Source organism: Lepidochelys olivacea, assembly GCF_965140295.1.
Source record: "Lepidochelys olivacea isolate rLepOli2 genome assembly, chromosome: 10".
NCBI lineage: Eukaryota > Metazoa > Chordata > Testudines > Cheloniidae > Lepidochelys > Lepidochelys olivacea.
The window spans coordinates 58,611,252-58,636,108 of NC_140420.1; the positions used below are offsets into that span (position 1 = coordinate 58,611,252).

General features: G+C 42.5%; 1 protein-coding gene across 1 annotated transcript in view; it reads left to right on the plus strand.

Annotated features, from left to right (window-relative positions):
• ADAM10 (ADAM metallopeptidase domain 10) overlaps positions 1–24,857 on the plus strand; it is a 126,848-nt gene that overhangs the window by 82,327 nt on the left and 19,664 nt on the right. The window contains exons 6-10 of the mRNA XM_084640429.1: positions 679–828; positions 3,215–3,307; positions 5,560–5,743; positions 18,362–18,525; positions 21,073–21,256. Coding sequence (XP_084496555.1) covers positions 679–828; positions 3,215–3,307; positions 5,560–5,743; positions 18,362–18,525; positions 21,073–21,256 — 775 coding nt within the window. The remainder of the gene's footprint in view (positions 1–678; positions 829–3,214; positions 3,308–5,559; positions 5,744–18,361; positions 18,526–21,072; positions 21,257–24,857) is intronic.

The following is a 24,857-nucleotide window of genomic DNA, read 5'->3' on the forward strand; positions in this document are numbered from 1 at the left end:
GGAGACCAGATTTCACCGTCCGTGACACATTTTTCACGGCGGTGAATTTGGTAGGGCCCTAGCTATAAAGCAGTGAATGCCGCTAAGGCAAATGTGTTAGCTATCAGTGCTCTGAATGGCAGAAATAGTGGATGCATTATTCTGGCTGTTTGGCAATACTTCATTCCACATTCAAGCACTGGAGTGTTTCAGCTTGTTCAGGTTAATGACTGTTAGAGTAGTAATGATCTGAAGTAACAACCTTTTTGTTGTGGTGAGGAAACATTTCTAGAATTGATTTTTATATCTACAAATTGGATTTGTGTTTGTTTCTTCACCATTGCAAAGAGCTACATAGTTTTCTATTATGGTTTCGTAGGTTTTAGAGGCACAGAATTCCTGTGATATGATGGTACCAAAACTTCTCTGTTCTTGTTGGCTATATTCTAAATTGCAGGGCTAAACTCAGAGGAGTTATGACTAAAGTGTGCTTATGAAGTGGATGACCTACTTGAAGACTAGCCTAGTTCAGGATTTAGGAAACTTTCCTATAATAAATAGGATAATAGAGGTCTTCATGTGTGTTCTTCTCTTAAGAATACTGCACTCATGTAAAAAGCATTAGTGTTTTTAAATATGATTTAATTTAAAAGAATATGTACAAAATTAATGCTTCATTGCTTTCTTATGTATGTATAGAAACCCTACAAAGAATATAACATCAATGGTCCAGAGCTTTTAAGAAAAAAACGTGCAGCTCAAGCTGAAAAAAATACTTGTCAGCTCTACATTCAGACTGATCATCTGTTCTATAAGCATTATGGAACAAGGGAAGCTGTGATTGCACAGGTATTTGTAAGCCTTTAGTCACTATTCCAAGAGTCTGTTCTTTTTCTCTTTAAGAGGGAATAGTCTAGACAAATGCATTTTTATCATGGTGCTTTTCATGTTTAGGTCTGTTTAAACTTTTTCGTCTGCTACTGCTATCCTGGCATTATTAAGGCAGCTTTCTCATTGACCCACCACAAGGGTACCACGTGCCCAATGTTCAGAGGTGATAGGCAGTTGGACCTCTCTTTAATGGGAGTTGTGGGTGTTTAGCACCTGTGAAAATCAGGGAAAAGAGTTCCTTTTGGAAATGTCAGACTTGTATGAAAGTCTGAAAAAATGCTATGTTAGCATTTCAAGAGAAAAGCTACACAATGTAAGCTCTGAGCACTTTCAGTTAATGACAGTGGGTATGTCAGCAATGCAGCTGGGAGTATGCCTTCTAGGCTGGGTAGACCAATCATACTAGCTCTGCTTGAGCTAACATGCTGAAGCACTGTTGCCATAGCGGCACAGGTTGTGGCTTAGGCTAACCACCCAAGCGCAAACCCAAGGAGTCAGGAGGACTTGCACTTGGTGACTAGCTTGAGCCCCTCTGCCTGTTCCACAACGTCCACACTGCTATTTTAGTGTCTACCTGTGCTGTGATCCGTGTTCCCAGCTGCGGTATAGACGTTTCCAGTAAGACCAACTCCTATAGAGACAAGTTCAGTAGATGGTCAGTGAAGAAGTAGGAAGAAACTAAAAGTAGACAATCTTCACTTATTTCAATGAATTCCTAGCCAGGAAATTTACTTTCTTGGTTCCTCTTCTGTTTGTAAAAAAAGTCTAGGTAACACGTGTTACTTCTTCTTGAAGTGTTCCGTAGCTTCACAGCCCATTTTTGCATCTAATTTAATGTAGATTAATAGTTCATTGGACTGTACAGCTACAATTCATAATGGGTAACATTTTCAGAAGTGCCCTAGTCCCATTTTCAAGAGCGAGTTAGATACTTAGGCACCTAATGGAAAGTCAATGGGACTTAAGAGCCTATATCTCTTCTTTGAAAATGGGGCTTGGGCTCCTGAGGTCTACATCCCCAAAGGGACTTAAGCTTTGCAACACTTTTAAACTTTTAGGTTTACAGCTGTCCAGTGGACAGCCCCAATTTAGGCAATGCATGGTGAGAGTTAAGTGCATAAGAATGGGATTCAGAAAAAGGCAACAAGCTGAACGGGGAGCAGCTTAAGCTAGCCACTAGGAAATACTGAGGGAAAGGGGTGGGGTTTAGGCCCTGCCACACAAAGGTAGTTAGGCGCTTCCCTCCAACCTGGAGTTAAATGCCTATTTCAGTTCAGCATTCATACCTGTGAATTCTCTTGTGGAGTTGTGTACTGAGCTTTACAGTCAATCTTTGGTCCAGGGAATATCTATTTATATAAAGTGGAGCAGTTTCAACAGGAGAAATTGAGTTAGGACGCTCACCTGGAATGTGGGTAAGCTGCATTCAAGCGCTTGCTCCAAAGCAGGCACAGTGGAGATTTGAAAATGGGTCTCTCCCATCCTAAGTGAGTGCCCTGACTATTGGACACACGTCCACCCTTCCCATTCCCCCAAATTCCTGATCTGGTCATCCCCAGCTGTCTCTTTTTTCACAGATTAGGTGTGCTCTAAGCACACCTAATGGATTGGGCACCCCAGGTGAGATAGGCAGATGAATGCTTAGTTTGAGAATCCCACAGGTGTTTAGGTGCAAGCTAGGGCGGACATCAAGACTGAAGCAGTTTTGTGCAGGCCCACTGGCAGGAACTTGCATGGAAATTTAGGTGACCGCAATGTTAGGCGCCAGCTGAGTGGAGGTTTTGAGGATCTCATTGGTCCCTAAATATTGGACATAAGTCCACTTAAAGTGGCAATTAGGCACCTAAGTCCCTTTGTCATTTTAATCCTTAAGTCACTTAAGTGCTTTTGAAAACTTTATCCCATATTCTTAAGAAGGCAAATGGTGGTTTTTCATATTTGCTTTCTAGTAAAAAATAGAATAACGTGCAATGACAATTTACAAAATAAAAACTTTTCCAGTGTATTGTTCTTTAAAATAATGTAATCCTTTGAGGATACTTTTCACTGTGCTTTGATGTTAGGGTGAATTGAATGGCTGTCACAAACAAATATAATTATTTCCAGTTATTTGTATTGGGTGAGCAAAGTTAATTTAGCAATAGGGGATATCGAAGATTTTTATGGTCTGAACTATGTATACTGATTATTCATTAAGGGTACTTTATCACATATCAGTGAAAGTTAATACTGCACGTTAATTTTCACGTGAAGATGCTTGCATTGAAGTTTTCTTGTGTAGTATAGTATGTAGAAAACATTTTTTGACTGTAAACACTTCAGTTTTTCTCTTTCTGATTAATAGATATCCAGTCATGTTAAAGCAATTGACACAATTTACCAGTCAACAGATTTCACGGGAATCCGTAACATCAGTTTCATGGTGAAACGAATAAGAGTGAGTAATTCTGTTGCTGCAGTCATATCTGAATGTGAGGAGTGTTTGTTTAAAAGAATTATTGCCATTTAACTATCATTGCTGACTATATGATACTTTCATGTTAAAAACAGTCTGTTATAATTGTCCTCCTACCTAATTTCTTCAGTGCTCTTGCAGTCTTAATATTCACATAGCCATGGCTTTCATTATGGCTTTGTGATGTTTCAGTTAAGTGTTTGATATAGCGGACTAATTTAAGGGACAGAGCTTCTCACATATTGGTTATCAGCAGTGATGGGACAGGAAATTCAGGAGAAATATAGGAGTTTACTTGGGGGCTGTTAAAATATTAATTTTTTAAAACTTCCTATATTTGATGCTTTAGGCCAATGGTCACTGCAGAAATTTGCTTCCTAATTTTAAAGTTCAGCTTATCCTTAAAATGCTCCTTTCATTGGTGGGGAAAATGTAGTCAGTACATTAATATACAGAAACATCAATTAGTTGTTAAAGGTGACATGCAAAGAAGGAAACTGTTGTGCTTGTTCCCTTCTTGTTGCTTTGACATACAAAGAAGGCCTGAAATTCTAAGTGTGTGAGATAAGTGGTGGCCTTCAAAAATTAGAAATTTGAGTCTTTTAAACAGGGTTTGTTTATGTACAGGGAGGAGAGGATTAATTCCCTCCAGCTCAGGTGAAACTCTGTGGCTCTTCTTATGCAAGACGTTAGATTAAGTGATCTTGGTGGTCTCTTTTGGCCTTCAAATGAATTAATCTACCTTGGAAGGATATCTGACATTACAAGAGACCAACTAAAAGGGGGAGCAATTGAGAGGAAAGGATTGTAGTCTAGTATTAAAGATTTTTTTTAATCTTTGTAACACCTATGTAACTAATATATAAACAGCTTGGGAGAAAGAAGGTCTTTTTTTGGAAGAGTCAGCACTCCAGCCTCTTGGGTTAAGGCAGGGATCGGCAATCAGAATGTGGCCTGTCATGGTAAGCCCCTAGTAGGCTGGGCCAGTTTGTTTATCTGCAGCGTCCGGAGGTTCAGCCGATCACCGCTTCCACTGGCTGCAGTTCGCTGTTCCAGTCCAATGGGGGCTGAGGAAAGGGCTGCCAGCACATTCCTCGGCCTGTGCCACTTCCCGCAGCCCTCATTGGCCTGGGACGGCGAACTGCTGCCAGTGAAAGCTGCGATCGGCCGAACCTGTGGATGCTACAGGTAAACAAACTGGCCCAGCCCGCCAGGGGCTTACCCTGACGGGCAGCATGCCAAAGGTTGCCGATCCCTGGGTTAAGGTGTGAGGTAGCTCACGATACACCAGACCACTGAAAAGTTCCTCTGGGAAAAAATAGGAAGATCAGACCAGACTGGATTACTTGATATGCCTGACTCTTAAAAATAAAAAGATAAAAGCAGAAAAAAAACTTCTATTAAAAGGCTGCCTTTATACATTATAAAAAAGCAAAAGACCAAAGTGCAATTTTTAAAAAAACTTCCTTTTGCACATTGCTTTTAAGCCTCCAACTTTTAGACTGTTACACATGAAATTGCTCTGTGCATACTTGCATGTTTCGTTGTGTTCAGTTTAAAAAAAAAAACCTCTAATCAGCTTCTGCCTTAGTGCATGTTTGTGCTCAGAAAAAAATATTGGAGAGACTTCCACAGTACAATGAGCTGAATGGAATTTACGTATAGCCCATAAATCTTGCTCTTAGCTTTATGTTGAAGATTTAATCTGAGCATGCAGTTTTACTCTATCGGACACTTTTTTACAAATTTTTCTTGTTCTTAGCTGTATCTAAGCATTCTGACCTTCGTGTGCTATGAGGTAGTAGCATGTGCGATCAGTGTACCTTACAGGATGTAATACAATCTTTTTGTTCCAGGAACTTGCATTAAAGTAGATACAGTAGTCAACTGGATAACCAGATGAAAGTCCAATTTCAGAAATGTAGAATTAAGGTTATAAATACACCCTTTTTTTAATTCTTGTGGATGAAGTTTGTCTTCAGGAAGCATTTGAAGGAAGAAGGAGGTTGTAATTTGCCACATAAATGCAGTTACGTTGTTTTATGAAACAAGTTCACTTTAGGACTCAGGATTTTCCAGATAGTATGAATTGATATGTAGTGTCTATAAATCTTTAGATATTCATGTAATTATTTGACACCGCAGTTGATAATAGGAAGTTTTTCTTAGCAAGCTTGTATTAGCTGGACAAAAATGCAGTGTCTGATTCAGTATAAACTTGAATTTACTTTTAGATCAACACAACTGTTGATGAGAGAGACCCTTCCAATCCCTTCAGATTTCCTAATATTGGTGTGGAGAAGTTTTTGGAACTGAACTCTGAGCAGAATCATGATGACTATTGCTTGGCCTATGTATTTACTGACCGTGATTTTGATGATGGTGTCCTTGGTCTGGCTTGGGTTGGAGCCCCTTCAGGTAATTAATCCATAACTAGAGTACTCTCCTACAGAAACCAAGTATTTTTAAGTAGGAGCAAGGAAGAAAAATATCAACTGTTGACTTTACTGAAATATTTGTAGGTCTGATTCTTCACAGTTTTTGATAATGTATGATTTGAAATTATGTAAACATCAGTACATCATGTGCCACTAACGATTTGAGTCACACAGATTCCCCTATTCATTACTTTCCTTTATAACAGCACCTTAATTCTCTGGGCGAATAGTTGACAAGGTATGAGTGACCAGTGAAATGAAAGAGGTGTCAGAAGTGCTTCAAATAAATTATAACCAGGGCTCCTTGTATTCTACAACAGTCTACAGCCATAAAATTCACGCCTTGCCATAGATTTGTACTCCAAGATCTCTGGCTTCCAGCTCTTATGGATACAAATAACTTGGAAATCTGAACAGAGTATAAACCAATGTAGTGATGTCTGCAGAGGTACTGAAACAATATCTCTGTACTTGCCCTTCCTAGATGATTTTTCTTTAAATTTCACTGAGACTCTGACCAATTTCATTCCAGCCATGTATCTTAATTTTCTGTTTCTAACCATTTCCTGATAGCATTTTATTATGTCATTTCATGTGGAGAAATTTAACAGAGCCTTTGTGATAACGTGCATTGGAGCTACGAAAATCTGCTATTCCAATAGTGTCTTATACCTACTCAAGTGTGACATAAGAGAAAATCTTTCTAGAGACTGACTTTGACCATTGGAGAAACACCATTTACCACCTAGCAAGGAAAATCTTTTCATCCATGTGGATAGACAACTATCTCCCTCTGCAGAAAAGAGCCAGTATTGTTAATGTAAAACAGCAGTTGAATAATATTGGAGCTCAACATATGTCTAATGGATGGAGAAAACTAGTTGCAACATTCTTTCAATCTAAGGGTATGTCTGCACTGCAAAATTAGGTTGGTTTTTATAGAAGTCGATATTTAGAAATCAGTTTTATACAGTCGATTGTGTATGTCCCCACTAAGCGCATTAAGTTGGCGGAGTGCATCCTAACAACTGTGGCTAGCATCGACTCACGGAGCGGTGCACTGTGGGAAGCTATCCCACAGTTCCCGCAGTCTCCGCTACCCATTGGAATTCCGGGTTAAGCTCCCAATACCATTACCGCGGGTGGTTTTGAGTACATGTCGTCAGTCTCCCCTCCTTCTCTCCCTCTGTGAAAGCAACTGCAGACAATCATTTCACCCTTCTTTTCCTGGGTTACTCGTGCAGATGCCATAGCATGGCAAGCATGGGGCCCACTCAACTCACCGCTGCTGTTGCAAGCATTGTAAACGCCTCCCGCATTATACTGCAGTATGTGCAGAACCTGGCTAAGAGACAGCAGCACAAGGACAATTGTGAGGAGGACATGGACACAGACATTCCTGAAAGCACAGGATGTGGCAATTGGGACATCATGGTGGCAGTGGGGCTGGTTGATACAGTGGAACGCTGATTCTGGGCCCAGAAAACAAGCACAGACTGGTGGCACTGCATAGTTTTGCAGGTATGGGATGATTCCCTGTGGCTGCGAAACTTTCGCATGCATAAGGCCACTTTCCTGGAACTCTGTGAGTTGCTTTCCCCTGCCCTGAAACGCAGGAATGCCAAGATGAGAGCTGCCCTGACAGTTGAGAAGCAAGTGGCAATAGCCCTGTGGAAGTTTGCAACCCCCGACAGCTACCGGTCGGTCAGGAATCAATTTGGAGTGGGCAAATTTACTGTGGGGACTGCTGTGATTCAAGTAGCCATTGCAATCACTGACGTTCTGCTATCCAGGGTAGTGACTCTGGGAAATGTGTAGGTCATAGTGGATGGCTTTGCTGCAATGGGTTTCCCTAACTGTGGTGGGGTGATAGACGGAATGCATATCCCTATCTTGGCACTGGACCATCTTGCCAACCAGTACATAAATCGCAAGGGGTACTTCTCAATGGTGCTGCAAGCACTGGTGGATCACAAGGGACGTTTCACCAACATCAACGTGGGATGGCGAGGAAAGGTGCATGACATCCTCATCTTTAGGAACTCCTGGCTGTTTGAGCAGCTGCAAGAAGGGACTTACTTCCCAGACCAGAAAATTACTGTTGGGGATGTTGAAATGCCAATAGTTTTCCTTGGAGACCCAGCCTACCCCTTGCTCCCATGGCTCATGAAGCCATACACATGCCGCCTGGACAGTAGTAAGGAGTTCAACTATAGGCTGAGCAAGTGCAGAATGCTGGTAGAATGTGCCTTTGGACGTTTAAGAGCTCGCTGGTGCTGTTTGCTGACTGGGTTAGACCTCAGCGCAACCAATATTCCCATTGTTATTACTGCTTGCTCCATATCTGTGAGAGTTAGGGGGAGACGTTTATAGCGGGGTGGGAGGTTGAGGCAAATCATCTAGCTGCCAGTTTTGAACAGCCAGACACCAGGGCGATTAGAAGAGTACAGGTAGGCACGCTGCGCATCAGAGGGGCTTTGAAAACCAGTTTCATGACTGGCCAGGCTACAGTGTGACAGTTGTGTGTTTTCTCCTTGATGCAAACCCGCCCCCTTTGTTGATTTTAATTTCCTGTAAGCCAACCACCCTCCCCCCTTTGATCATAGCTGGCAAAGGAAATAAAGTCACTATTGTTTTGAAACCATGCATTTTTTCTTTATGAATTAAGAAAAAAAGAGAGAGAGAACTGATAAGGTAGCCTGGGTTCGGAGGGGAGGATCAGGGCACACTGCTGACTTGTAGCCACACTACAAATCAACACTGTTTGAATGACAGCCTTCTGTTGCTTGGGCCATCCTCTGGAGTGGAGTGGCTCCCTGTGTTCTTAGGCGTCTGGGTGAGGAGGATATGGAATTTGGAGAGGAGGGCAGGCAGTTGTACAGTGGGTGAAGGAGCGGTCTGTGCTCTTGTTAACTTTCCTGCAACTCCACCAGACGCCTGAGCATATCCGTTTGCTTTCCCATTAGCCTCAGCATTGCATCCTGCCTCTTCTCATCATGCTCACTTAATGCTTTCCTGGACTCTGCCACTGAATGCCTCCATGCATTCAGCTGTGCCCTATCAGTGCAGGAGAACTGCATGAGCTCGGAAAACATGTCATCGCAAGTGTTTTTTTTGCCTTCTAATCTGCGATGGAGATGATAGGGGGAGCAAAGAAACATTTGCACCTGCAGGGGGATAAAAAGGGAGAGTAAAATATAAGATGATACATTTCTGAGAACAAAAGAGACTCTTTCACAGTGAATCAAGCAATTCACAGCAGACAGCACATGTGCTTTAGGGTCAAGGTCGCATTTTGCCTTTTATATTGAGCGCCTGCCGGTATGCTGACACATCACAAACGGCTGGGCAACAGCATTCAGTTTCCAGGCAGCCATGGTAAGCCAAAGGGTACGCAGGTTTGGCTTTTAACGCCTTCATAACATGTGGGAATGTTTTCAAACTGGAGCACCCTCCTTTCCCATAGCAAGCAATGCTGGTTGGGTTTGCCATTTAAAAGGAAAGACTGCGGTTTTCGGGTGGAGGTGCAGCACACACCTCCCCCCACCTCTCCACGTAGCTATTTGGGATGATCCCTTCGCCCCTCCTGCCGCTGGGTGGCTATGGGATGATCCCTTTCAGCCAAGCGCAAACAGCCCAGCATGAACAGTGTCCTTTTATTGTTCCCTTACAAAAATTTCACTATTTCAACCAGGTGACCATGAATGATATCACTCTCCTGAGGCTAACACAGAAAGATAAAGACCGAATGTTGCTTGAATGCGACCAAAACCCAGGACCATTCGCTGCCATGCTTTGTGCTGTAGTGATTCCAGACTACTTGCTACTGGCTTGGCGTTGTAAAGTGTCCTACTGTGGAGGAAGAAATAAGGCAGCCCTTCCCAGAAACCTTCTGCAAAGGCTTTCAGAGCATCTCCAGGAGAGCTTCATGGAGATGTCTCTGGGGGATTCCCGCTCCATCCCCAGACACGTTAACAGACTTTTCCAGTAGCTGTACTGGCCGCGAATGTATCCCAAGTCTTCAGGGCAAATCAAACATTAAATACTATTGGTTTTCAACCCTGTACTGTAATTACAAATGTGCACTCACCAGAGGTGCCTTCTCTGCCTTCAGGGATGGGGATCCTGCCTTGGGAGGGTATTGGCTCCAAGGTGATGAAAAGGTCCTGGCTGCCGGGGAGAATGGATTCACCACTTGCCTGCTGCACATTCTGCTCATCTTCCTCATCCACCAAATCCTCCTCCGTGTTGATTTGAGACTCTCCTTCTCCCCCCGCCCCACACCCCTTGCAGGTGTCCACAGGCAGTGGTGGGGTAGTGGTAGGGTCCGTAACCCCCCCCCCCTCCCCCCCGGAATGCCATGCAGCTGATCATAGAAGCAGCATGTATGGGGCTCTGACCCAGAGTGACAGTTTGCCTCCTTTGCCTTTTGGTAGCCTTGCCTGAGCGCCTTGATTTTCACACAACTCTGCTGTGTGTCCCTGTTGTAGCCTCTGTCCATCATGCCCTGTGCGATTTTGCCATAAATATTTGCATTTCTTCTTTTTGATCGGAGTTCTACCTGCACGGATTCTTCTCCCCATACAGCGATCAGATCCAGTGTCCCCCGGTTGCTCCATGCTGCGGCTCGTTTGCAATTCTGGGGGGACTGCATGGTCACCTGTGCTGCTGAGCTCGCCACGCTGACCAAACAGGAAATGAAATTCAAAAGTTCCCAGGGCTTTTCCTGTGTACCTGGCTAGTGCATTGGAGTTGAAAGTGCTGTCCAGAGCAGTCCCATTGGAGCACTCTGGGATAGCTCCTGGAGGCCAATAACGTCGATTTGCGTCCACACTACCCCAAATTCAACCCAGCAAGGTTGATTTTAGCACTACTCCCCTCGCCAGGGAGGAGTACAGAAGTCTATTTTAAGAGCCCTTTAGGTCGACGGAACGGAGTTGCTGGTGTAGTGCATTTATTATAAAATCGACCTAATGCATCTAAATTCGACCTAATCCTGTCGTGTAGACCAGGGCTAGATGATGATACCTTACTTAATTCTAGAGTATCTGAATGCTAAATGGATGACCTACCATACTTTCCTGTTCTCATATCCATTTTGTGACCAGAAAGTGTATTCTTGGTCATGCTTGGTTTGTCTTCTAATATACTCAAATGCTTTTTCCTTAGACAAGTCTGACACAAAGACTGACTCTTCATACTTCTGACAATACACTGATGCAGTGCTATCTTTTTAGTGTCTTCTTGGACCACATCCTTTACTTCCTAGTTCTTACAACTTTTTTGGTCAATCAGTTAATCTCTGAAATATTTACATGAACATGATTTTTTTATATTAGAAACAGATTCTAACTTCAGTCAGAATAAACATAGACTACAGTTCAGAGAAGTTATTTAGAACATAGATTTCTTTTCAAGGCTTAGGGTTATTGGGAAACAAACCTGTATAGAAGTAGGTAGAAGTTGAGGAAGAGGAATGGGTGAAGTCACTTGTAATTGAGAACAGGGACATGACTAGTGAGTGGAATCGGATTGGAAGTTGAAGCAGAAAAGTGGATGAAATTTAGAACTTGATTTGCTAGAAACTTCTGAATATGAGCAAGGCATGTGAATTAGTTAATCTTGTTCGGTATCCAGCATTGAATTCAATAGGTGGCTGTTCATTGTTCTCACTGTAGGATATGTGAAATGAAAGACTTGCAGAGTATTTGGCCATGTTATCTTTCACTGCAGCTTGTGGTATTTGGCAGCAGTGTCCTCTATTTCAAGGGAAATAGTAGATGTTTGTGTTAAATGGTGACCTACATGGCCTGGAGTTAGGATTGTAGGATCAACTTCATTTTCAGGAACATTAAAAATTGGAAATATTAAGCATATTAGTTTAAAACAATTGTTCTTGAGTTGCCAAAAAAAAACCAACAGCTGCTGCTTTGGCTACCGCATATTGCTTATTTGTATAATTGATCCTTTAGGAAATGCGATGTTTGGAACACCCTGGATACATTAGTTTTACAAGATGAATAGTTTGGAACTGATCAGTCTATATGGCACCTTTTATTCTTGGATGTCTTATCAGTGTTGTATGATAAGCCCGAGAATGAAGATTTCTAACCTGGCTTTCCCAATATTCTGTCTATGCTTTGAGTAAATGTAAATTTTTATAGACTTATGTCTCATTAAAAATTCCAGCTGTGCAAACCTAGACTTGTTAGTGTCCATGGTTCCACAAGATCTTATTAATTACATCATGTCTAAAATACACAAAATAAAAGTTAACTGTAGTTATGACAGGCATTATGTTTTTTGCATTCCCACAACTAAAAAAGTTCTCATTATTTAAAAATTCACAAGCATCTAACCAAGTTATTATTGTTAAGATTTCCTAAATAGTTTAAAAGTTGACAAGTCCTGGCCATGTAAATATCAGAAACAAAACAATTATTAAAACAGTTAGTTTTTGTTTAATGAGACATACAGGAGTATAGTCATCAGATGTTTCTGTTTAATAGGGTGTTATAGTACAGAGTGAGCATCATTAAAACACCTGTAATATGCCATTTCTATTGATTTTTATGAAGTTGAGTGAAATCTCAATATACATGTTTAATAGGTCAGGTGTGTCTATCAAATGTTTTTTAAAAAAAAACTGGATAGCTTTGCTGGGTTCTTGAGTATTGAATAAAAGGTAACCTTTTATCTATGTATCTATCTGTCTTCTCTCTCTTGCTGGGTACATAGTTTGTATGTTAATTTTTCCATAACCACAACCTCTTCTCTCCCCCCCCCCTTTTTTTTTTTTAAATAAACCATTCCTTTATGGTTGGACTGTTTCTTTTTCCCAATACTCTCCAAGGAGTGAACGGAACACCATATATGCATAAAATCTCCTTTTTCACCACAGTTTCTCTAACATGTATCCCCATTCAGTCTATCAATATCTTTTAGCCTGGTTGGTTTGGAGGGCCATTGAAACAGTATCTTCAAGAAATTGTGTTTCAGGCTGAGGTTACTGGTCCTCCTTTTTTTTTTCCCCCCTCCCCCTTCTCCCAGACTAACCCCCCTTTCTCTGGGGTAATTTGTCTATCCACATCCTTTCCCCAGTGAGTCATATATGAATTTTTTTTTGTTAGGAAAGCTGTCTGCAAAGATTAATACAAATTAGTTATTTTTTTTGTTTCCTAATTGACCAGATACCATCGCTTCTATTTGTTAGCTTTCTGTATAAAACAGGTTTTCTAGAAAGTTGAGAAACCTAATGCCTTACTTGAAAGTACTAGTGCCAGTTAAAATTAGTTGTGATCTCTAAACAAGTTAGAAAAGTTTCTTTACTGAGGGCATAGCTACACTGGAAACTTCAAAACGCTGCCATGGGAGCACTCCCGCGGCAACGCTTTGAAGTGCGAGTGTGGTCACGTGTGAGGGGATTATCTCAGAACGCTGGGAGCATGGTTCCCAGTACTCAGAGCCTGTCCACACTAGCACTTTAAAGCGCTCAGACTTGTTGCACTCGGGGGTGATTTTTTTACCCCCCTGAGCCAGCAAGTTAGAGCGCTATAAAATGTAAGTGTAGACAAGCCCAAAATAGGCTGGCCAACCACATGTATTCCATGGCTCTCCCAGTCTTTGAAGTTCTCTGGTTTGCAATTTCTTTTAAGATCTAGAATATTTGCAATGGGTGTGATGGGCGAGAGAAAAGAATTTCTCTAATTCTATCCCAAACCCATGGAGTAGCCTTTGCTAAAGGATGTGTGTAAACTTCTGGAGCGACCTAGAGACTTAAAGTACCACAATTTTTCTGTTCAATAAAGACCCAGTGTTTGGCTGGGCACCCCCACTCCACTCCTGCTTTGAGCTGGCCGGCATGATACCATAAATCAGCAGTTCTCAAACTTTAGTTACCTAAGGACCTGTATTCTGATTTAAAATTTTTACTGTGGGCCCCCAAGCTGCCCACTGAATCCCAGGCCCTGCCCCCAGTCTACCCCTTCCCCCAAGGCTCCACCCCTGCCCCTCCTCTTCCCCGCCTCTTGCTGTCCCTTCCCCCAAGCAGCCCTGTCCCCCTTCCTCCCCCTCCCTCCCAGCAACCTCCTGCATGCTGGGGAACAGGGGGAGGAGTTGGTCTGCAGGTCCCATGGACCCCCTGGAGTACCCTCTTGGACCCACATTTGAGAAACTGCCATTTGCAGCAGCTAATCTACCCTGTTCAATGGATCTGTACAAAGTATCTGCACTCACTCTTGGCCTTTTCTTATTCCATGTAAATTGTAACAGCATCCTCTGTATTCCTCCTAGGTTTGTATCTGGGCTAGTCATAGAAAAATTTTGAAACAAGAAATATATCCTTAGCAGAATGTTTATTTTCATGGTGGCTGTTCTTCCCAATCAAGAAATTGTATACTTCCCCCGGAACTCCAAATCTTTTTTCATTTGCTGAAGTTGTGGTTAACATTTAAATGATAAAGCTTTTCTAGGTTGAGATTTGAATTCCCATGTATCTTACAGAATTTATTGCCCATTCGTACCCAAACATTTTGTGAAGGAGTGACTTTCAGGGTCTGGCAAATTTATAGCTAGTATTTCAGATTTGGCATAATTTATTTTAAATCCAGACTTTCCCAAAATCCAGGATTATTTTAGCAAATAATTTTAGAGAATATTTGATTTAGATAAAAATGTTACATCTATATATGCTGTTTTCTGATGTGGGTCCTACAAGTTTCATTCCTGTGATGGATTCATTGTCCTTTGAGCAAAAGGCTCTGTGGCCAGTCCAGAAAGTAGAAGAGACATTAGACATCCTTGCCTACTCTCTGGGTAATTCAAGTAAAGGAGATTTAACTCCATCAATTCACACAGCTGATGTCAAGAGCTGATGTCAAGAGCAGTTATTCATTTAAGGATCTGGGGGCCAAAGTCCATATCGGACAGGACTTGAAACAGAAAGTTCTACTCTGTTCTTTCAAAGAGTTTCTCTGTGCATAGTGATAACAAAAGAAATGGCTCTGTTTTTGAACTGCAAGCTACTATTTTTCATCATTCAAAAATTTCCTGACCAATTTGAGCCCAGTTTCTCACCACAGGTTTTGATGGTATTTTTGTCTGAAAATAAATCTAGTGTAAATTATTTTGTATTCTACATATTTATAAAAACAAATATCCCACTACACCCTTGAGTTTCGTAAACAATAAAATCACCTCTCACCAGCTAAAAACTTAATACAAATGTTTTTAGGGTTGTGATCAAATTGAAGTAAATTCATTTAAAGCTATCCAATACCTAGATAATACTATCAATACCTACTTGTGTATTAAGTATTGGGCACATTTTCCCCCAGCCAAATGACTTTTCTGTTCTTTCACTATTGTGTCCCATCCTGCTGATGACAGTGTTGTGCAGTCGTTTTCAGTAATGTCATGGAGACACATAGGCAGTGATAGAAATCCATAAAAAAAACAACCAAATGTCACAGAGAAGGTCAGTCGGGAGCGTCTGCTCTTTGTGTCTCATAACACAAGAACAAGGAAGGAACATTCAGGGAATTAAAAGGTGATAAATTCAAAAGGAAATACTTTTTCACATAATGAGTAATTAGACTGTAGATCTCATTGCCACAGGAAGTCATTGAGGCAAAGAACAACAAGATTAAAAAAAAATTGGACATTTATGTGGATAACAAGAATGTCCAGTAGTATAATCATCCCTTCCAAAATGTGTAAGCTTTATTAAACCCTGTCATGCTTCAGGCCTTCAGATAAAATCTAGCTATTAGATTAGGATGAGATCTAATGTGGGGGACACACTATCCCTTATAGTGGGGTTCTTGTGCCTTCCTCTGAAGCATCTCATAAGGACCACTGACAGAAACAAGATATTGGACTAGATGGATCTCTGGTCTGATTGGTATGGCAATTCATGTCTGTTGTTTGTACCATTTAGATCTTCTGACTAGGTTATGCAGATGAATTGGCCTTGCAGGGGTGCTCTCAGCACCCTTGTACAACACAGAGGGATCTGTATAGACGAACATTGATCTCTGCCCAGTCGAGATCATCTCCCCCAGTGGAATTGACTGGATGGGCAGCTCTTTAATCTTCGTCTCTGCTCGAAGTCTAAAGTCTTCAGGGCATCCATTACTGATTTTCAGTATGCGGAGGATTGTGTCATCCTCGCGCACAGTGAGAATGACCTTCAGTCCATACTGGATTTTCTTGCACAAGCTTACTGAAGCCTAGGACTCTCACTCAATATTGAGAAGACTAAAGTGGTCTATCAACCTGCTTCAGGCCTTGAACGTGACCCACAACAAATCACCTTGAGTGTCAGACTCTGGAGACAGTTGAGCACTTTTGCTACCTTGGTAGCCAACTTTCTCAAAATGCAAAACTTGGAAGTGAGATCCAACACAGAATTCAGTGCACAAGTGCTTCCTTTGGGAAATTGCTTTGATGCGTTTTCACATACCATGACCTATGGCAGGCCACCAAGATCCAGGTCTATAAGACAATTGTTGTTCCAACACTTCTCTTTGGACACAAAACCTGGGTGACCTGTCAACAGCACCTCAAGAGTTGGGAGAGGTATCACGAGCGATGCCTCCAGAAGATCCTTTGCATCAAATGGTAAGATCACTGCACTAATGCCAGCATCCTCGCTGAAGCCAATGTCATTAGCATTGAAGCAATGATTCTCATGCACCAACTTCACTGGGCTGGACATTGTGTGTGGATGCCAGATTCTCACCTCCCAAAACAAGTCCTCTACTTTCACTCACCCATGGTCAGAGATCCCGTGGTGGTCAGAGGAAACGGTACAAAGACGCACTGAAAGCGTCTCTTAAGAAAATTGATGTGGACATCACAAGCTGGAAAGAGCAAGCAACCAACCGACCCCAATGGCGCCATATCCTCCATCAGGCACTGGCCTGCTTCGAGGAGAAGTGCCTTGTCCTCAAAGTTGAAAAGAGAGAGAGGAGAAAGGAAAAAGAAATAACTTTCTCCCAGCAGGCCATCATCCTGTCACAAAATGTATGTACCTACTCCGGGCAGATTTGCGGTTCCAGGATCCAGAGTCCAGGAACCTTATGTAAATCCATGGTAGAGATCATCCTCAAATCAAGGGATCGCCAATCCATCGAGGGATCACCAATCCATCAATCGATCAGACCAGTGTTGGTGATTGTCCTAAGGAAGAGTCTAGGAAATTCAATACATGGATCTAATTGCCCTAATACTCCATGAAAGTGGCACAGAGGGTCTGTTTTGGCCCATTGGCTGGGGAAGCATGGCAGCATAGTGGGGTAGGGCTGATGGAATGTAGATTTCACAAGCACCACTCACAAGAACTTTATCTGCATCTATTACGGGGATCAGCAACCTTTGGCATGCAGCCCACCGGGTAAGCCCCTTGGTGAGCCAGGCCGGTTTGTTTACCTTCCATGTCTGCAGGTTCGGCTGACTGCCACTCCAGGCCAATGGGTGCTACAGGAAGCAGCAGCCAGCACATCCCTCGGCTTGCGCTGCTTCCTTCAGCACACATTGCCATGTGTGCAAATGTGGCAAACCACAGCTAGTGGGAGCCGTGATCGGCCGAACCTGTGGATGCGGCAGGTAAACAAACTGGCCCAGCCCACCAGGAAGCTTACCCTGGTGGGCCACATGCCAAAGGTTGCCGATCTCTGATCTATTGGATAGCATTCACGTTTTATCTTGTATCTGTACAGGATTTCTTAATTAAGAATGCATTACATGGAGTCTGGATGACTAACAGCTGTTGGATGTGCAGCTAAGGAATGTTTTGTTAGTCCATTTAAGGAGGATTTTAGGAATCTGATCATTTTGTAGTATGAAAGAAAGATGAGTTGTCCTTTAAGACCTGCTGCATTGAAATGTATGGGTGAATATAGAGTATATAGTAAGGCTCCACTTTGAACTTTTTACTCACTGACTTATAGGTGCTAAAGTATGAATCTTTATCACCCTTCCCCTGTGAGGCTATTCCTCGAAGTACTTATTTCATGAGACTTACTTTGCTGAACTGCAGTTTGACTTTAGCAAGACAAAACTTGTTTAGAAAGCAAATATTCTAGATTCTGAAAATGTTTTTACAGCAAAATAAGTCTCAGGACTGCGTTTTCAAACACTGGGTGTAACTTCCTTGATCGTTGACCTTTAAACACATATATAATTAACCACCTGTCAAAACCACATTTCAGTTTTAAATTGTACTGTGAAGAAATGAGTCACTCCTTCTCCCTAGGATATGTAGCTAATCTTAGGTCTTTTACAAGTACTTTTTGGGGGAAAATGGAAGATAGTATTTAAAAGCAGGTTTGAAGTATATGCAACTGAACATTGTGAACGTTAGCCTTTTTCCTTGAAACTGGACAGAATTTTATGTATTCAGAAATAGTATATCCTTTACTGGAAAAGGAGTACCAAATGGATTAAAAAACACTGATGTGGCTCTCTACACACTTTCAGTATTGTAATACAGTTAGAGTAAGTTTTCAACTAAGATACAGAGCAAAAAATACAACTCACCTTTTTTCTTTCAAAATGTTTTAATTTTTGAGCTGTTTAACTCTTGTTCTAAATGCAGGGAGCTCTGGGGGAATATGTGAAAAGAGCAAGCTCTATTCTGATGGTAAAAAGAAGTCCTTAAATACTGGAATCATCACTGTTCAGAACTATGGCTCTCACGTCCCTCCTAAGGTTTCTCACATCACTTTTGCTCATGAGGTTGGACATAACTTTGGTTCTCCTGTAAGTATTAAATGGTTGCTCCATTACAAATTTTCAGTGTTTTGGGGGGGAATAACTTAGTAAAATGTTTTCATCATTAACATTATGTGTATACTAATAAAATAAATGAATAGGTGTGCATGCAAAAGAAAAGCAAAGACCGCAGATAAGCAATATATGTTAAGATCTTTGTGAATGTTCTACAAACGGAAGAACTTGGTGCCACAGGACTTTTGTGAATATTCTTAATTTCTCATTTAGCTGCTTACAGCAACTACTGGCTTAGCCTTTCTTATACTGCACTTATTCATGACTACTCTTCTGAAAAAAGTGTGGGTTATTCTCTCCTAAAGTCTTCAAAGGAAGTAGGAAGGGCAAAGCTTACTCATATTTCTTCAAAAATGTATATGTGTGCATCTGTGTTATGGTGAGAAGTAAATACTAGTTCTTATTTTATGGAGAGTGAGGGGAAGGGTCCCAGCTCATGAGGCAAAACTTTGGTTATGTCCTTTCACCCAACAATGGGGATAAAACTGGCTTTCCTTTGTACCCTGTTGCATTTTTTTTGTTATACCTTAAAGTTTTTTAATTTATTTTGAGAAGCAGGTTATTCTGAGTTACACTTGTAAATAGGATTTTGAAGCAGTTGTCTTCACGTGCTATGTTCAAGGCTTTTGACTGTGACAGTCTGAAAAATTTGAGTTTTTATTTGTTTCTCTGTTGTTTGTGGGTGGTGGTGGTGAAAAATGGAGAATATTTCCTTTTTTACGTGTCACTTTTAAAGTTTTACATTTTAGAAAACTAGAAATTTAACCATTAAGCTAACTTCCACCATATTGGCTGGAACAAGAATCCAGAATGGTAACAGTGTGCATTGATGGAAGAAGTAGGAAATCTGTCAGAGTGAAAATCTTTTTGGACCAATTGAAACATCATTTTTGAACTTGCCTGTGAAACTCATGTTTGATCTTGGATAGTCAGCCGATATACTTGTCAGGAAATTTGCTATTCTTTGTGGTAATACCATTTTAAAAGTGCACATTTATATACTTGGAAGGGTTGGGTCATATTCTGGGAAAATCAGTTGTCAAAAGTGGTAGTACAATATTGGTATTAAACAGTTTCTTACTCTTGTCAAATATTTTTTCAAAGCTTTTGCCATTTATCATAATCTTTGAAACTTCTATATTATAAAGTATTCCATGTATGTTACCAGGTGATGGTATAAATGATCAGTTCTCCATAGTGTGGATAGAAATAGACTTCCCCCACAAATCATATCATACTTAAGTCCACATTTTCCCTACAGTGTGAATGTGAACTATCTGAGATGTTTCTGCTGGTCCTCCCATTAATGTCCCACAGACATTTGGCAGTATTCAGAAATCTCAGAATCCTCTGCTTTTGGGAGATACCAGGAACTGTGGACAGGTACCCAGAGGGCAGTGTAATTGAAGTAGTCTAAAACAGTGCTAGTGTGTAAAACTTCTGTGATTCTTTATACCAGTCGGTGTGGCTAAGCATGGACGCATCAAACTATTTGAGCTTAAGCCAATTTTATTTAATCATTTCAGTTGGACAGTCAGGTTCTCTAGTGTAAACATGATATGGTTGCTCTCACAGAAGTTAGGTTTTTGAGCACTGACAAAAGTTTTCAGATAGAACGTAAAAGCAGTAAAAGAAAGGATCGTGTGTGATGTGTTGCTGTAACCAGCACACACAGAGATTGATAAACCACCATTAACATTTAAGCTGGAGATGTTGTCGTGACTTTCCATTTCATCCTGTGCTTCTGATGTTCTTCACTTTTTGAAATAGACAAGTGATAGTCATTTGGGTCAGTGCTTTGGAGATGATTCAGTGTTTAGTAATAACCATGGCATATATCTGGTCAGACAGAGCATTGGTTTCTTCTTCTGCATTGCTTCTTTGTCCTTGAACTATCTGAGCCTGTCCAGACTACTATAGGTCTAAAAAGAAAATACCTCCGCTATAGCAGAGGCAGAGTTCACTAGCTTGGGATTTGCTTGTGGATGCGAGAACAGAGCAGCCTCGTTACAAGAAATTAATTTTTGAGGGGGGTAGTAGGGGTTCATCAATTATGGAATTTTTGCTGATCTTAATACATTTAAGTATGTAGCTGCTCTTAGGCTTTTCTAAGATGATAGATGAAACAGAGGATGGGATGGGGAGAAAAAATAACACTATATTAGCTATTAATGGATAAAACCTTGGGAAGAAGAATGATAATTTTAACATTCAGAATTTTGAACAATTTTCCTTCATGGAATCATTTTCCACTGATGCACTTTCATTTCTAGGTACCATTAACTTCTGTAATGCTATATTTTTCTATTATGTGTCTATTTGATTCAATTTGAAACCTGTGTAGAATGTCCCTTTTTTTTTTTGGTCCACTTGTTTTTAAAAAGGGAATAGTTTTATATGAGCTTGTGTTTCTCATCCTATTACCCCACACGGGTCTATTATACACATAGGTTGAAAGATAGCAAATTAACTGACAGAAACTGATCTGCTTGAAATAGTTGACAATTTTCTGCTTTGCAGCATGATTCTGGAACGGAATGCACTCCAGGAGAGTCCAAGAACTTGGGGCAGAAAGAAAATGGCAATTATATCATGTATGCAAGAGCTACATCGGGGGACAAACTTAACAACAACAAGTTCTCCATCTGTAGCGTTCGAAATATCAGCCAAGTTCTTGAGAAAAAAAGAAATAATTGTTTTGTTGGTATGTATTTGTGTCATCCTTATAAAATGCTAAAGAGTTAACTTTATTATGTATCAGTATTATGATACCGCTTGGGAGCCCCAGTCATAGATCAGACCCAGTTGCATTTGGTGCCATGGAACAAAAAGTCTCTGCCCTAAAGAGCTTACAGTTTGAGTATAAAACAAGAGACCGCAGATGAGATATGGACAGACTGACGGAGTACAAGAAACAATGAGAAAATATCGGTTAGCATGATAGGATGTAGACTAATTTCTCATAATAGAACTTACTCCAGGGGAGGGCAAACTACGGCCAGTGGGAGCTTCGGGGGTGGTACCCACAGGCGAGGGCAGAGCGTAGCAGAGCCGTCTGCTCAACCCCACCCCCAGGAGCCACTCCGAACATGCTGGCCACTTCTGGGAGCGGCACGGGGCCAGAGCAGGCAAGGAGCCTGCCTTAGTCCCACTGCACACTGCTGCCAGGCTGGAGCCTGTACCCCAAACCCCTCCTGCACCCCGCAACCTAACCCCCTGCCCCAAGCCCCCTCCTGCACTCCACACCCCCTCCTGCACTCCAACCCCTTGCCCTGAGCCCATTCCTGCACACCACACCCCTTCCCATGCCTTGCATACAATTTCCCCACCCAGATGTGGCCCTCGGGCCAAAAAATTTGCCTACCCCGACTTACCCTCTCCCCTTTACAGTTTCTGAAAACTTGATAACATTTGCCCATTCTTCTTCAAGAGATGTCCATGTGGGTACTCCACTTCAGGTCAAGATGCATCTCAGCGCCTTTGATTGGAGATTTCTACAGCAGTACCCTACGGGCTGTGCACACGCTGTGCCTGCCTCTTGAGCTGTCAGTGTTATAATAGCGCATGCACAGCCGGGGCTTCTCAGTTCCTTCTCTACCGTCCCTGGCTAGAGACGGAGTTCAGCAGTGCTCTTTGAGGTTAAAATGCTGCTCTTGGAAAACTCCCTAAGACCTGCATCTGACCCTGGCCAGCAAACCTCTGAGACACCCTCCAGAGGCAAAGCGAAAGCAAAAAAACAGCCAGCTTCCTCTCCCCTCAGGAGCCATTCCTCAGGCAAAAAGTTAAAACCAGCTCTCTGGTCTCTGATAACTCCAGTTCCACGGCTCAGCACCTTCAACGCAGCAGGCACCTCAGTCACCGACGGTGAGTCGGCTGCCCCACTACACGGTGCCAAGGCTCAGGGCTTCCAGTTGCCAGCCTCTTTCAGCTCTTCTTCGGCCACCTCTGTTACAACCATGCTAAGAGCTGCTACAGTGCCGACAGTACAAGTGATGGCTGCGGCACCGTCCTTTGATCTTGCGGCACTGCTTTTCCAGCCACCACTCTCAGCACTGACCCCCCTGAGCTCTCCAGCTTCCCTTGCTGTGCCTACCTCAGGGGCGTCTACTCCGCAGAGCCAGCTTGCTCCCCCAGGACACCCTTTGGTGCCCCAGCAGACTGTGCCTCCAACAGCTATCTCGGCACCAAGTCCTGCTCAGTCAGCTCCACCGCAGTTTCTACAGCCAGAGGAATTAAGGGTGTCCCATGCTCCTGACTCTCCTCTTCTCGGCACCTCACCGAGACCTTTAGCACCCTACCTTCAGTACTCCCCTACTACTTCAAGCCCCTCCAATGAGGTGTGGGAGGATGAGAAAGAGGAATACAATTAACAGATTTCCTCTCAATCCTTTCCCCAGATTCAGTTACCTGCAACTTGGAGATGCATTACAGCACGATCGCCATATCCTCATGGCTATCCACACTGGTATGTCAATCCCTGAATGGGACCACCTATGCCCTCCCCAGGGCAGTAGCCACACTGGGGTTCATGGACATATACCACACTCAGGTGTTCTGCAGGATCCCCAGAGGAAAGCTGTCAGACGCTCCTCACTGCCGGTTTACACTGAAACCCAGATAAGACCTGATGTGGCCCCCACCCCTGCAAAAGATACTGCACCGCACACCACCTCTACAGCCATAACACCACAAGACGCCACGGTGCCCCCACCACCATCTCCCACTACTGATGAGCTCGCTCACTTTCAAGAGTTGTTTAAGAGAGTAGCGGAGGAGCTCAAAATTACCCTGGAGGAGGTACCTGAAACACACCACGAGCTTACGGATATCCTGCAAGCTACGACCTCCTCCAAAATAGCCCTACCAATTAATGGGGCCATTATGGAACCTGATAAAACTATTTGGCAGACCCCAACCACAATAACCCCGACTAACAAGAGACTGGACTGCAAATATTTTGTCCCATCTAAGGATTCTGAGTTTCTATTTACGCACCCCTCACCTAATTCGCGAGTGGTCGACTCGGCCAATCAGACAAACAAATATCAACACTTCCAGTCCACTCCATTGGACAAAGAAAACAAGAGACTGGACTCCTTTGGCCACAAAGTGTATTCTTCCACTTTGCAATTTAGAGTAGTGAACTATGCTGCGCTCTTAGCAAAATATGACCACAAAAATTATGCTAAGGTAATGCAATTTATTGATTGATGTGTCGAAGAATAAATGACAACAGTTTAAAGCAGTAGTGTCCAAGGACCAATTGATCTCCCAGACAGCTCTTCAAGCAGCCCTTGATGCTGCAGACGCAGCGGCCGGACCCACAGCCATGGCCATTGTCATGCGGTGGGCCTCATGGTTTACTACTACTTCCTTTCTAAAGGAGATACAGAATACGGTCGAAGATCTCCCCTTTGATGGAGACAAGCTCCTTGCCTCTACGACCAATGAGGTCCCTCACTCCATGAAGGACTCCAGGGCCACACTCCAATCCTTAGGCATCCAAATGCCTGCATCAAAGAAGAGACAATATAGATATCAGCCATACCAACGACCGCATCACCACACCTTTACACAACATCCACTTTTAAGACAATATGATACACAACAACAGCAATATAGGCCCAGAAACCAACGACGTCGACCTCCGCAAGCAGTGGTGACCCACCCTCCTAACCCAAATAAACAAATTTGAAGTCTTGGTCGAGGGTATAGAAAACCTCGCACCCTCTCCAGCGCCAGCTCCAACCAACCATTTTTTGGACACCATTTGTGTCTGTTCCTGGCCAACTGGCAAACCATCACTATGGACAGATGGGTCCTGGAAATTATCAGACTGGGTTATGCCATCTCCTTCCTCTCCTTAGCTCCCCCCCACCCCACCCCACCCCATCCATCTTCAGGGACCCCTCTCACGAACAGTTGCTCTGTCAGGAGGTACAACATCTCATACATCTCAGAGCAATAGAGGAGGTACCCCCTCAACACAGAGGGAAAGGGGTTTACTCCCACTACTTCTTGACGGAAAAGAAAAACGGCGTTGGCGCCCCATCCTCGATCTTAAACTTTTGAACAAGTTTGTCAAGAAACAGAAATTCCGAATATTTACTCTCCCAATGATGATTCTGACACTGGAGCAAGGAGATTGGTTTTCAACCCTTGACCTCCAAGATGCATATTTCCATGTCTCTATCCACACTGCCCATCAACATTTCCTCAGGTTTGCTGTGGGAGCACAACATTAGCAGTACAATTTGGCCTCTCCACCGCACCACGTGTCTTCTCCAAGGTGCTAGCAGTTGTAA